This window comes from Cloeon dipterum, chromosome 1, assembly GCF_949628265.1.
Source record: "Cloeon dipterum chromosome 1, ieCloDipt1.1, whole genome shotgun sequence".
In the NCBI taxonomy this organism is placed as follows: domain Eukaryota; kingdom Metazoa; phylum Arthropoda; class Insecta; order Ephemeroptera; family Baetidae; genus Cloeon; species Cloeon dipterum.
Genome location: NC_088786.1, coordinates 16,425,494 through 16,437,662, shown reverse-complemented (window position 1 = coordinate 16,437,662; position 12,169 = coordinate 16,425,494). Strand labels below are relative to the sequence as shown.

At 39.4% G+C, this 12,169-nt stretch overlaps 3 protein-coding genes across 4 annotated transcripts; 2 read left to right on the top strand and 1 right to left on the bottom strand.

The window, feature by feature from the left end:
- The first annotated feature begins 308 nt into the window (after window positions 1–308).
- LOC135934617 (STE20-related kinase adapter protein alpha) lies at window positions 309–2,962 on the top strand. Its single transcript, XM_065476517.1, has 7 exons — window positions 309–533; window positions 618–803; window positions 1,478–1,710; window positions 1,767–1,938; window positions 1,992–2,169; window positions 2,315–2,581; window positions 2,719–2,962. The coding sequence occupies exons 1-7, from the start codon at window positions 516–518 to the stop codon at window positions 2,787–2,789; spliced, it is 1,125 nt and encodes a 374-aa protein (XP_065332589.1). The 5' UTR covers window positions 309–515; the 3' UTR covers window positions 2,790–2,962.
- A 955-nt stretch (window positions 2,963–3,917) lies between these two features.
- On the bottom strand, window positions 3,918–6,524 carry LOC135934609 (proton-coupled zinc antiporter SLC30A2-like). Its single transcript, XM_065476504.1, has 8 exons — window positions 6,320–6,524; window positions 5,863–6,259; window positions 5,669–5,800; window positions 5,455–5,617; window positions 5,245–5,398; window positions 5,018–5,192; window positions 4,722–4,962; window positions 3,918–4,471 (listed from the first exon to the last, which is right to left on the bottom strand). Exons 2-8 carry the CDS (start codon window positions 6,124–6,126, stop codon window positions 4,323–4,325), a joined length of 1,278 nt encoding a protein of 425 aa, XP_065332576.1. The 5' UTR covers window positions 6,127–6,259; window positions 6,320–6,524; the 3' UTR covers window positions 3,918–4,322.
- A 190-nt stretch (window positions 6,525–6,714) lies between these two features.
- LOC135934597 (zinc transporter foi-like) lies at window positions 6,715–11,316 on the top strand. Of its 2 annotated transcripts, none has more exons than XM_065476482.1 (8): window positions 6,715–6,848; window positions 7,621–7,855; window positions 8,023–8,375; window positions 8,564–8,719; window positions 8,768–8,900; window positions 9,920–10,297; window positions 10,360–10,547; window positions 10,614–11,316. In XM_065476482.1, exons 2-8 carry the CDS (start codon window positions 7,630–7,632, stop codon window positions 10,755–10,757), a joined length of 1,578 nt encoding a protein of 525 aa, XP_065332554.1. In that variant the 5' UTR covers window positions 6,715–6,848; window positions 7,621–7,629; the 3' UTR covers window positions 10,758–11,316. The 2 variants fall into 2 exon arrangements, with proteins under 2 accessions (XP_065332554.1, XP_065332563.1); XM_065476491.1 differs by having other exon boundaries at window positions 6,723–6,840.
- The last annotated feature ends 853 nt before the right edge of the window (window positions 11,317–12,169 follow it).

Sequence of the window (12,169 nt, the reverse complement as noted above, 5' to 3'; positions counted from 1 at the left end):
CTGCTGAGAAACGAATGAGAGAATCAATAATTTTAGGAATGCAAGCAGTTACCTCTAATTTGTATGATTTTGTATTCTTTATTAAACGATATAATAACAGTTTCTATTGAAAATGCTTTTTGCAAGATCTCCAAGAATCAGACGCTTTAAATTCCATGCATTTTATGCGCAATATTTTAGCTCTCCACTTAATACCTTTCTTTTTCTTTCACTCACTCATCTTTCGCATTTTCCTTTTTTCGCAATTTTCCCGGAGACAAATCGCGCGTCTCCCCACCTACGAAAAGATCCAAAAAGGAAATGGGCGTGTCCCGTGTTTACCATACCACCAGGGCTGTGTTTCTCGCAACCGGGACAAACATTAATATTTCGGTCAGTGCCTGAGCCGGCCTGAAGGGCGGAACCACCCTTGCGGAATCGTCTGAACACTAGCACCACACCCTGAGCTTCACACCAGGTGGATTCGGACCACTCCGGCCGACAGCAGCCGCTTAAATTCGCACCAAGGAGACCTGATGGTGTACGCAGCAATGGTGAGAAATAAATATTCATTTCCTTCGGCTTGGTGCTCGTAAGAGGCAAAAGTGCTGACTGATGTTTACCTACTGTTTCCCAAGGATGAGACTGAAAACCTTCAATTAACGCCCAAAGCCTCGGACTATGAAATTATGTCTGATCTGGGTCAGAGCACCGGCATATTTGGCATTGTGGCTATGGTCAGGCACTCGCCCACAAACACACTCCTCGCTGCCAAACGTTACGAGCTCGACAGACTGACCTCTGAGGAAGAGGATCTCATAAGGGTCAGGTTCTATTCCATTTTTTCACGAGTATAATTTGCATAAAATTATTTTGAGAAATTTTATATATAAAATAATAAAATAATAATTTTGAAAAAATTATTCGTTTTAAACAAATTTAATCTTTGGTAAGAATCTTTTGGTAAGAAAAAGGAAATTCACATACGTAGGTTTTATATTTGAATGAATTTATTATTTAACGCACATATGCGTGCGACACTAATCCTATACAATCAATTCTTACAAGTCTTTGCTGCTTCTTTTAAACTACATAATTCTTTTTTTATTAAACATTTCAAAATATGATATTTTTCACACTGTTCCCCACAAAATCTACATTATTTACAATAGGTTTTATATTTAAATTTAAAAAAAGCTGAATGACACTTCTATGTAAGGAAAATTAAATCTGAATGGTTAGCTAATAGTGAAATACTGTGAGGAATAATTAAATATACTTACTCCTACTGTACAGTATCTGTTTTGGCCTTGAAGGCCTCATCAGAAGTACACTCTACTGCGATTATGAATTTCGTTTTGGAGGCCTTAAACAGATGCTGTACAGGGCGAGGAAGTTTTATTTAATTTTCCTCATTCAATTTTCACTACTAGCTAATCGTCCAGAATTCATTTTCAACGCAGAGTTGATTTTTTCTTAAAATCATTTTTGGTTTCAGTTTGAGGTGTGTATGGCGAAGCAGCTGAAACACCCCAATGTTTTGCCTTGTGTGGCCAGTTTCGTGTGGGACCAGTCAGTTTGTATTTTGTCTCCTCTGATGGACCTAGGTTCCTGCAATGACCTTATCACAAACTACTTTCCAAGCGGAATTCCTGAGCTTGCAGTTGCCTTCATTTTGCGCGAAGCATTGCATGGCTTGGACTACATTCATCATCAGGGAATCATTTTAAGGTATTTTTGATCAAGAAATTCTGGTTTCTGTTTGAGATTTAAAAATTATATTTCAGGAGCATCAGAGCTAGTCATTTGTTTGTGTGTCAAAGAGGCAGAGTAAGAATAGGGGGTCTTCGTTACGCTTGTAGCATCATTAAAGGCGGCAAGTGGCTCAAGTGTCTGCACGACTTTCCCTCTAGCACACTGCCAAACCTTAATTGGCTGAGCCCTGAAATTCTCGAACAGGTGAACAGAATAATAACTTTTGCTGCATATTAATCTTTTATTCAAATTTCTAGGACATGATGGGTTACAATTCTAAGTCAGACGTGTTCAGTCTCGGAATAACAACTTGTGAAATGGCCAATGGCATTGTCCCGTTCGCCGACATGGAACCTCTTTTAATGCTTACTGAAAAAATTGGAGGACGTTGCCCTCAACTCTTGGACAAATATGCAGTGCCCTACCTGACAGAAAGTAAATAATTCCTCTTTCTTGCCATTTAAAAAAATTCCCTTTTGAAAGTTTGTTAAATTTTTCTTGCTTTTTTGTTTGATGATAAGCAAGTAGTGTTAAATTTTGAGGTCCGAGCCCTGATTATTGAGATAGCTGTGTTTTACAGCAAGCAGTCAGCAGCCTGACTCAGGAGTTGGAACAAGTGCAGAAATGTCTGAAGCTGAGGAAGCTGCACTCAGTGCTGTTGAGAAGAGGGAGTTTTCTGAGAATTTCCACCACTTTGTAGAGATTTGTCTGTCGAGAGCATCAAACGTGCGACCATCTCCCGCCCGCCTTCTCAACCACACTTTCTTCAAACAGTGTCGGAAAGGCTCCCTTGCGGCAGTGCTGTCTCCATACTTGGCCAATCAAGCCTGCGCTGCTATCAACCATGGTAATGTATCTTTTTTAACTTCAAAATGAGAATATGGAAAATTTTATCAAATAACCATTTATTTATAAAACACTTACGATTTAAAATTTCCAAGTGAAAAGATTAAAAAATAATGAGTGACTGATTTTGCTTTACAGACATGCTCACTGATATGACCGCCGAGAGAATTTCTGACCTTCAACTAGACAGTGTGCAATGGAACTTTTAAAATGTGAAACAAATGAATGAAACTGCCAACTCTGTAAAAATAGATCTTGTATTGGTACAGCACACAAATGTGGCATCATGTTTCATACATAATGGCTGTGATGTTATTAATTTTTGATTCACGTGATGTGTCACAAAATATATAAAAACCTGGAAACCTCGATTGAAAACAAGGCTGATGTTCTTTTTATCATAGGCGATCGGTGCATGTAAGTGGGTCAAGGGTCACTTGGGGTGTCTAAAGGAGGCAGGAAGGAAAAATTCCTAAATTTCAATTTTCCTGGCCAAATTTCTCTTTGTTTGCTATATATTTCAGTCTGCAGGCTTGCCGCCTGCTCGCTCTAGAGCGCAAGCACACGAGCGCATGCGTACTAGCGACCCGTGTGCTAGGCTAGTGCCACACGAATCCACGGGTTAAATCAAATGGGAAATTGGGACCAATCAGCGACCTCCAAATTTAACACGTAAAATCCCATAAGCAGCAAGTGGTAGCCAAAGTCACTTAAAAGTAGTGGGAGAGCACGTGAATGTGACAGCGACTTCAATTTTTTACTTGTTTTGGTGCAATTATTGACTGGATAAGCTGATTGCTGATTGAGAATAAACAAAACAAGCACGTCTATCAAAATGCTGAATTAAATGTTATAAAAATATGGTGCACAAAGACATTTTGGTTAGGGAAATTGTCGTGGTCGTCGAGTTTAAAATGCGCACCTCGCTCGACAAACACCCAAATTTTTACTCTCCAATTGATTAATTAATTGTGACAAAAATTAAATTTGATTTTATTTGCTGAGCTATTATTTTATAAAAGTGAGTGAGTTACAAAGTGAATATTTTACTATTTAAGTCTAAAAGTATATAGATCTCCAATAATAAAATTTGTGCGCTCTTATACTATCTATTTTTGGATCTGGAATAAAGAAATAACTTTTACCTTATAAAATATTAACAAAACTAAAATAATTAAATTGTAATATACTATGTACTTTGGCTTTACAATTTGGTTGGGAGGTTGTTGTATACCATTTACCCCATTTACGGTTTATATGGTTTTTTCCGGTTTTTTCCACGATATGGGCCACTGCCACTTGAGGTGTATCCAAATCCACCGATCGCCTATGCTTTTTATGCGTTTTTGATTCACTTTAACCACAGTACCAGTCGATTGTGCCCAGATCATGAATATCTTAATATCGATTGAATTTAATTTTAACCTTAACATATAACCAATTAAGATTAAGACAACTAAATGGGACTAATGAAAAAAAACTTAAAACTTGCACTTGATGGTTATCCAGCAGATCTCCAAAATAACAAAAAAGTTAAAATCTTCTGTTCTGTTATGAGTTTGGTTTTTTTTAACTAAATAGTAATGTTCGTGGAGGTATTAAAACTAAAAACTTATTGCCTGCATTGCAAGACATGATTCAATTGTGGAATAATTATGTCTCAATTGCTCCGTACCGATTTCTTATCACATTTCAACAATCACGACTGAGTATCCCACGACTGAGTTCAATCTCTCGAGGATTTATATTGCGAAAGGCTGGCATTGGGCACAGTTGTTCATAAGGTCTGGTTGGAATCGTTCAATTTGAACTGTACTCATGCTGATGTTAAACTTGCGGCGCAGAAGTTTGTTCGCGATGTTCAAGACGTGGTCACGATCCACAGATGAATCTAGAATGATTAGTTTAAGATTAAATCAAATGAGAGGTAAAAGGTGGGATTTCAAGAGAACATCTTATGATAACTAGGGAGAGGTCTCACAATCAGCAGTCACGTCATTTTAAGGCAATGGCTTGAGTCAAATTAAAGCCTTCTGCAGTGGAGAGCACTTGAGCAAATTTAATGGCCCTCATAAATCAGGACTGCAGAGCTTTCCCAGTGTTTCCTAATCTCTAGCAAAATTGTAGATTTTCAAGCTTACCAACAGCAAGGTGGACAGTCACGGCAGTCTGACTTAGAGAAAGACTCCATAGCTGCAAACTATGGGCCATGCGCACGCCTTCGATGCCCTGCAACGCATTCAGTACCGAAGAATAGTCCAAGTGACGCGGTGCACCCTCCATCAGCACTCGCACAGCATCCCGCATCACTGGTCCAGTGGTACAAAGCACAAGCAGGGAAAACACAAAGGTGCAAATCGGATCTGCTATCTTTGCTTCTGGCTGCGGAATTTGGACAAAAATTTTATCAGGGAACAGGCATTACAAAACGACTCACGTAATATTTAATTACTATCGAAGAAATGAATACGCCAACACTTTGCACCAAGTCTCCAACCACGTGGATCACGGCAGCTCGGATGTTAATGTTTCTGTTTGAATCATCATGGCTGTGTTGTCCATGAGAATGTCCATGGGAAGAAAAACAAGCTCCGTGAAGTGCAAGGCCCATGCTGAAAATATATCGGGTCAGGGGTCGAGGCTAATATAAATATGGTCGCGTACAATATATTAACTACAACTCCAAGGGCAGCAACAATCATCATCGTGTCTGGTTCGATTGTGAAATCCTGATGGATCACACGCAGAATTGCTAGATATACGAATATGCCAGTCAGAACCCAGATGATCAAAATGCTGGATAGAGCACCCAAGATTTCTAAAAGAACAAATATATGATTCAACACCAAACGATTCATTTTGTGCCTAAAATACCAGCTCGATGATAACCGAATTGCAGTTTCTTGTTGGCAGGCCACTTCGTGACCCATATTGCGAAGAGGCTAACCAAAAACCCCACAAAGTCTGACATCAAGTGAGCGGCATCTGTCATTACAGCGAGACTGCCTGCGAGGTAGCCTCCAATGACTTCTGCAATCTAGAATTGTTATCGTTTAATAAAAACTCAGCATTTTTTTTAAAGGAGTACCATAAAAATTAAGCACATCAGTGTGGCAGCTAAGAGAGGCTTCCAAGCTGACGAAGACGCTTCTTTTTGGGAAGAGAAATGACAATGATAGTCCTCAAGGGATGGTAACAGCGTTGTGTGGTTATATCCCTCCTAAAACATCATACACGATTTAACAATACAAGTACTCGAGAGTAAACTAGCTTAATTGGTACCACATTTGAGAGGAGAGGAACGTCAGGTTCATCTGCATTAATAACAAGTTGAGGGGTGGACATGCTAGGCGGATGGTGTCCATTGCACTCGGTGCGCCACGGTTCACCAAGCGAGCCTGAGAGGCTCCGACAACGCACGCAGAAGGTTGGAAGTTCGTCATCCTCCTCTTCCTCAGCACCCAGCAATGGCTGCTCGGAGTTCTCAATCAGCATTCTAGCTGCTAAGTCTTGCGGAAGGCGACTATTCCGCCCGAGAGATGACATCACGAGAAGAGGTCACTGTCACACTGTCAGGTTAAGTTGTTCGCACTATATCGCTAACTTTGCAGTCACGTGATGATCATGATCGTGTTCAGTTGAATTATATAGATTGTTCAACTTTAGGATGCTAATGGTGCTAAGGAAATATTACATTAGTTGTAAATTGATATTTAGGGAAGATTTTAGTTCTGTTTACCCTGCACAGATGTTTTGAACTATGGTCCACTTTATACTATGGGCATGGGCAAGGGAAATAAAAAGGGATTTCCAGTTCAAAACTAGATCATATGAGTAGTCCTATAGTCCTACAATATGTATATGTATATATTATCACAACCCAAGAGAAACGCTGAAATCAAAGCTTACTTATAAACTTGCTGGAATTATATTACATTAAAATATTAAATTGGATGGAAATATTAACATCGCCAAATCGTAAAATTACCCATAAAATATCCCTAAATGATTTAAATTTATTTGGAGCGTTCCGATTTCGCGCTGCGTGACGTCAAGCAAAATAAACCAATAGGAAACGGCGAAGCAAGGAGGCCTGATAAGTTGCAGGATATCCTTTATCGCACCCGCATGCCAGCATGTCGGTGCCGACCACCATTGCTTGAACTTCTCTCAACTTGCACACGAGACCACATCGGTAATATTGTTTGTTGGCCAGCGGGAAGATTTAATTCACGTTAAAGTGCAAAACACGCGAGCAAGGTAGCCAGGTAATACCAACTGACATTAACTTGATTACACAGAAGCAGTAAATTAGAGCTGTCTAGAGATATTTGGGTTTTTTGTCACTGAAGCAACATGCTCTTTTGCCGCTCAAGCTTTCATATCGCCGCAAATGGAGCAGAGACATTAAAAGGCGCTCGTGACACAAAAATGTTCGAATATCACCCAAGCAATTGGCCCGATTCGTTTGTCATCAAATTATCTGTCGCGAGCGCTCATTTTTATTGTCAAGTGCCTTTTTCCTCGTTGTCGGCAAAAACTTTGACATGTCAAACCTGCAAATAAAGCAATGTGTGACATTGCGGTCTTCCTGGTGTTATCAACGCCAACGCGATTGAAAATTCCTGGTATCGTTCAATGAAAGCTTACATGAACAGTCAGTTATTATATATGTTAGCTTCGGTACGCTTGGAAAATACGTACAGCAAACATTGCAAAAGAAGTGACGTCGACTTGCCCTCTTACTCACAGTGCCCATTGGCCACAGTCGGGATTCGCTATTTCTCTCACATCTCGTGAACAATATTTTTAGATTCAACTTAAACGCGCGGCTATTTTTAGATCTATTTAACCTGTGGTTATACTGTATGTCACTTTCTTTTTGCGAAACATGTTTGGTTGTAAACGAAATCCTTATTTTCAACTTATTAATGAAACTTTTTTTTAATTTGGTGCCTAATTTTATATAATTTCAATACTATAAACATCGTCTTGTCTTAAACGCTAGCAATTTATTAATTTAATTTGTGCAATTCATAGCAGTGAGAGATGGGGGAGGGGCGAGGGCGCCACACTTGTCGGGTGCTGTCCACCTGCTGCGTCCTTTGCTGCTGCTTGTTGGTGCACCAAGGGTGCGGCGCACAAAGCCATTCCCTTGATGACTCCAAAGAGCCAGTGGCTGAGCTCCTGAAGAAATATGGTGACGGAAGTGTCATCACTCACGAGGGACTAGAGTCGCTGTTCAAAGATCTGAAAATTCACCATCATCACACTGGTAATGACTGAAACTGGAAAGTTGTTCAATATTGCTTAATTCAGAATTCGCTTTTGGAAACGTGCCATGTTACTTTATAATTTAAAATGCATCGCTCTTTTCAAAATTTTAATTTTTTCAAACGATTTAATCGCGAACTTCTCAGCTAAACACTTTATATCTTTCAGAAAAAAAGTCGAATGGAAGCAAGGACCATGATTCTAGACCAACTCTTCCAGCATGTAAAGTCGAACCTCAGCTCTCAAGAGAGTCTTTGGCCTCTGCTTGTCCCTCGCTGCTTCTACAAGTAGTTGATCCGTCCTATTGTTCAGAGGAGCACAAACATGAACATGACACACTGCCTGGCTATGTGTGGATGTATGCAGTGGTCAGCATAGTTGTGATATCAGCCTGTGGCTTGCTAGCTGTGGCAGTCATTCCTGTGATGCAGAAGATGTTTTACCATCAAATGATACAATTCCTCGTGTCTCTTGCTGTCGGCACCCTTTGTGGAGATGCGCTTCTTCATTTATTACCCCACGTAAGGATAAAAATTATCTCAAATTTTCATTTTCTTCATCATTACCTGCATTAGACAAGTTTTGAATTTCTGTTAATGCTATATTTTAAATTATTAGATAATTTTTTCAAACAGATAAAAAATGCGTCATCAACCAAATTAATTATGTAATTTAGTGAGACCACTGGTTGATATTCAGTCAATTTTAGGCCATGTCAGGAGGTCACAACCATGACACAGAGAGCAGAAAAAATGTATGGAGAGGATTTGTTGGTCTGGTCGGCATTTTGCTCTTTTTCTTTATGGAGAGGTGCCTCACTGTTATCTCAGAATGGAGACGGAGAAATCTCAAGAAAAAGAAAAAGGTATTTCAGTCTACTCATTTTTAGCTTGTGCTTACTGCTTTATTACAGCAAGTTGTACCAAAGGTAAAAGTCATGAATGACTCGGAGCAAATGCAAGGAAACAGCGTTGTTGGAGAGAAACTGTGCAAACACAAATATAGTTCCTACCCCTACTGCTACGAGGAAATTACTGGGAAAGCCAGTAAGTAGTCTTAATTAATAAAATATTCGTAAATAGTTTACTAGATTTTAGAAATAATAATTGACATTTCTGAATAGATTTTTACATCATCATGCAATTATTGAGTTAAATCTCTTATGACCTACTTACAATTAGTGCACTTTTGTTTATACAGGCTTGGTATTATATTTTAGATGTTACCAAAATTATTGTTACTATGGGATTGGGTTTAAATCACACCTTATCTTGACGGTAAAATAACCCAAAATAACCTATCCTAAATAATTTTTAAAAAATTAGTAGATCAACAATATTATTTTGGGACCCTTAAGGAATATGATACTATTTGACTTTTACAAGTAACACTGAAAGAAATCATAAAGCCTGTTGTGATAAGATCCAAGTTAAATGACGAAAAATCTTTATTTGGCAAGGTCATGTATTAAACAAAATATATCCATTAATGTTCTTAGCACTGTGTCTGTTAAACTCAAAATAGCTGTCCAAATACTTAACATTCTGAGAAAAGATAACATGTCCTACATCCTGTTTTCAAAACTTAGGCAATATTAAGATGGTTGAATTGTTTAAAACTTGGTCACTTAATTTTTTACTGTAATTACCTCTTGGCGCGCATTAGCTATATGACCTGTCTGTCAAGACATAACTTTTTGAGCTTTCATCTTGGATGTACCAAAGCAATAATCAATTATTGCGAGTTCTTGTGCATTGGGACTGTTCTTTTCAAGTCAAATATCTGTTTTAAATATTATGTATTTGTTTATGTCATCAAATATAGTCTACCCTTAAAATATCTTGATTTGACTACTGTAGCTTTAATTCTCTTTTTAAGCAATTCTCATTGTAATTTCACTTTGAATTTGGAAAAATATCCATAGAAAAATGCATGAGTTCAATCGTGTTCCTTTTACAATACTAAAAATGTCAACAATTTAAAATCTCCCCTACCAATGGCCTATATACAAAGCAATTATTTATGTAATTAGCGTGTCTGTATTAACATTTTGACTGCTTGACAGGTGCTGAGGCCGGAGAGAAAAAGGCAGAGCAGTCTGAACCACTGACGGAGGTGCACGAGAAGAATGAAGCCTTATCACCGGTGCTGGTGGTGAGCCAAGATGGAAAACTGGCTGAAGAAAGACACATGGAAGAGGAAGAAAGCTGCACAGTGATAGTGCGTGAGCATGCGAGAGAGCACCACGGCCACTCTCACTCGCACGGCCACGTGCACTCTGCTCCCTCGTCGCTGAGCTCTGTCGCTTGGATGGTCATCATGGGTGATGGGTTGCATAATTTGACTGACGGCATGGCCATTGGGGCTGCCTTCGCCAGAGGCCTAACGGGCGGCTTCTCGACCGCCACGGCCGTTTTTTGTCACGAACTTCCACATGAGCTAGGTGTGTTTCTCATGCTTTTCAAGTGATATCTTCTAATAAACCGATATGATTTTCTGCTTCAGGTGATTTTGCGGTGCTTCTCAAAGCAGGAATGAGTGCCAAAGAAGCCATTTACTACAACCTGCTTTCTTCATTATTGTGTTTTGTGGGAATGCTCATTGGAATCACAATTGGACACTCTGAAAATGCTGCGGAGTGGATCTACGCAGCCGCAGCAGGAACTTTTCTCTACATCGCTCTGGTGGACATGGTTAGTTTGCTTTTGTGCTGCCCAATTGATGTGAAGCTGACAGTTTTGTTTGGATTTTGTTCACAGATTCCTGAGCTTACAAATGGTCACTCCAGTGGTTCGTGGATGCAGACTTTGATTTTGCAATTGTGTGGAATGTCGCTTGGTGTGGCTATCATGATGCTGATTGCCTTTTACGAGGAGAACTTGCACAACTTGTTCAACGACTGAAGCAGTCGAGTATCTCAATTAGGGGCCTAATTTTTTGATTTTCCAGTATTACTTTCATAAATTTGGAAGCATTTTAAATTGGTACACATCAAAGTTAAAGAGAGGTGCTGACAAATGTGCTTTTTGGAACGAGAAGTACCACATTGGTATGATTTTGCATTTTCACACTGGACCCAGAAACGGCTAGCATTTTGATTTTACCAAAAAGTGTGCAATGATGCCCTCTCGGTATTTTTGTGCTTGTAGAATGTTCCGACGATGTAAGTTTGTTCCTATTTGATTAAGTTTGCCAGTTTTAACTCCAGCAATTACTCAAACCGCATCAACACTAGATCCATATTCCGAGCGTGATACATATTTGGCATTAACAAATTTTCTGCATTTTTGTAACTGGCAAAGCCTCGATGGCTGGTCTCTCCATTGTAAAAAATTTGTTAATCATTAATTTCTTCTGATCAAAACGGTAATTATTGTAGGTTTAAACTGAGCATTTTCATGGTATGAATACTTAAATCACCAAATAATAAAATCGAATGTTTTGTAATGAAACACGAGCAAACGCCTTTTATTTACTTTCACACTGCAGCCTGATTGACGTTATGGGAGAAGCAATATTGACAGACGCGCAGAGTGGAGGAAAAGAGGATGTGGAGTGCTCCATGGCTGGGGGTGATTTTATCACACATGGGCATACTATGCTGGCTGATGGCGTCAACATTCATACAGGCAATAAAACGTCTTGGGTGGTCTCTCGCGCCTCACACTGCTTGATTGATGTTTCGACTAATTCAAATAATCTTTCCTTGCCCAGCGTGCCGTGCAAGCTCCAAGTGGAATAATTTTCCTTGCTTGTGCAGGTATCCATAAAACGAAACAAAGGGAATTCTTTTTCCTATGGTTAGTGCTGTTTTAATATGAAAAAGCAAACAATAAAAATTAACGATTTGGACCACCACGAGAGTCCGCGCGGAAAATCGAATTGGCATTGGATAAAACGCGTGGCGTGTCGCGGCCGAAATTTATGATTTCGGGTTGCCGCGCCGCCACCGCCGCTTCGTTTCGGGCCAAAGTTCTCTGCCCGCCTGTCGCAGCGCGTTTTAATAATAAGATGACATCTATTAGCATGTAGGCTGTCCATAACTTTCTGCGAACTCGATTTACGCCTTTAAAACCAGTTTCGAAATTGAATTTATTGCGAATTTAATTTTTTTCTTCGAGGAAAGGCCTTTTTCGGGGCAAATGAAGCGTAATTGAAAAAAGCTATTGGAACGCGAAGAGGAAAAATGATATCTTTACGACCCGTAATTAAAAGAGCAGCGATTCTCGCTAAAAAATGGTTCTCTTGAGTGCGCGAGTGTTAAATTATGGCTATGTGTATTGTCATTTGAGCAGCGCGCATACATATTATGTGT

Bases quoted from the DNA above. Each gene is read 5' to 3' on its own strand.
- LOC135934609 (XM_065476504.1), bottom strand. From the start codon at position 6,126: ATGTCATCTCTCGGGCGGAATAGTCGCCTTCCGCAAGACTTAGCAGCT. The intron at 5,399-5,454 runs GTATTTTAGGCA...TTGTTCTTTTAG, and splicing joins ATTCGGTTATCATCGAGCTG to AAATCTTGGGTGCTCTATCC. The intron at 5,193-5,244 runs GTACGCGACCAT...ATATATTTTCAG, and splicing joins GGAGTTGTAGTTAATATATT to CATGGGCCTTGCACTTCACG.
- LOC135934617 (XM_065476517.1), top strand. The intron at 804-1,477 runs GTCAGGTTCTAT...TTTTGGTTTCAG, and splicing joins AGGAAGAGGATCTCATAAGG to TTTGAGGTGTGTATGGCGAA. The intron at 2,582-2,718 runs GTAATGTATCTT...TTTGCTTTACAG, and splicing joins CTGCGCTGCTATCAACCATG to ACATGCTCACTGATATGACC.
- LOC135934597 (XM_065476482.1), top strand. From the start codon at position 7,630: ATGGGGGAGGGGCGAGGGCGCCACACTTGTCGGGTGCTGTCCACCTGC. The intron at 8,376-8,563 runs GTAAGGATAAAA...AGTCAATTTTAG, and splicing joins TTCTTCATTTATTACCCCAC to GCCATGTCAGGAGGTCACAA. The intron at 10,548-10,613 runs GTTAGTTTGCTT...TTTTGTTCACAG, and splicing joins ACATCGCTCTGGTGGACATG to ATTCCTGAGCTTACAAATGG.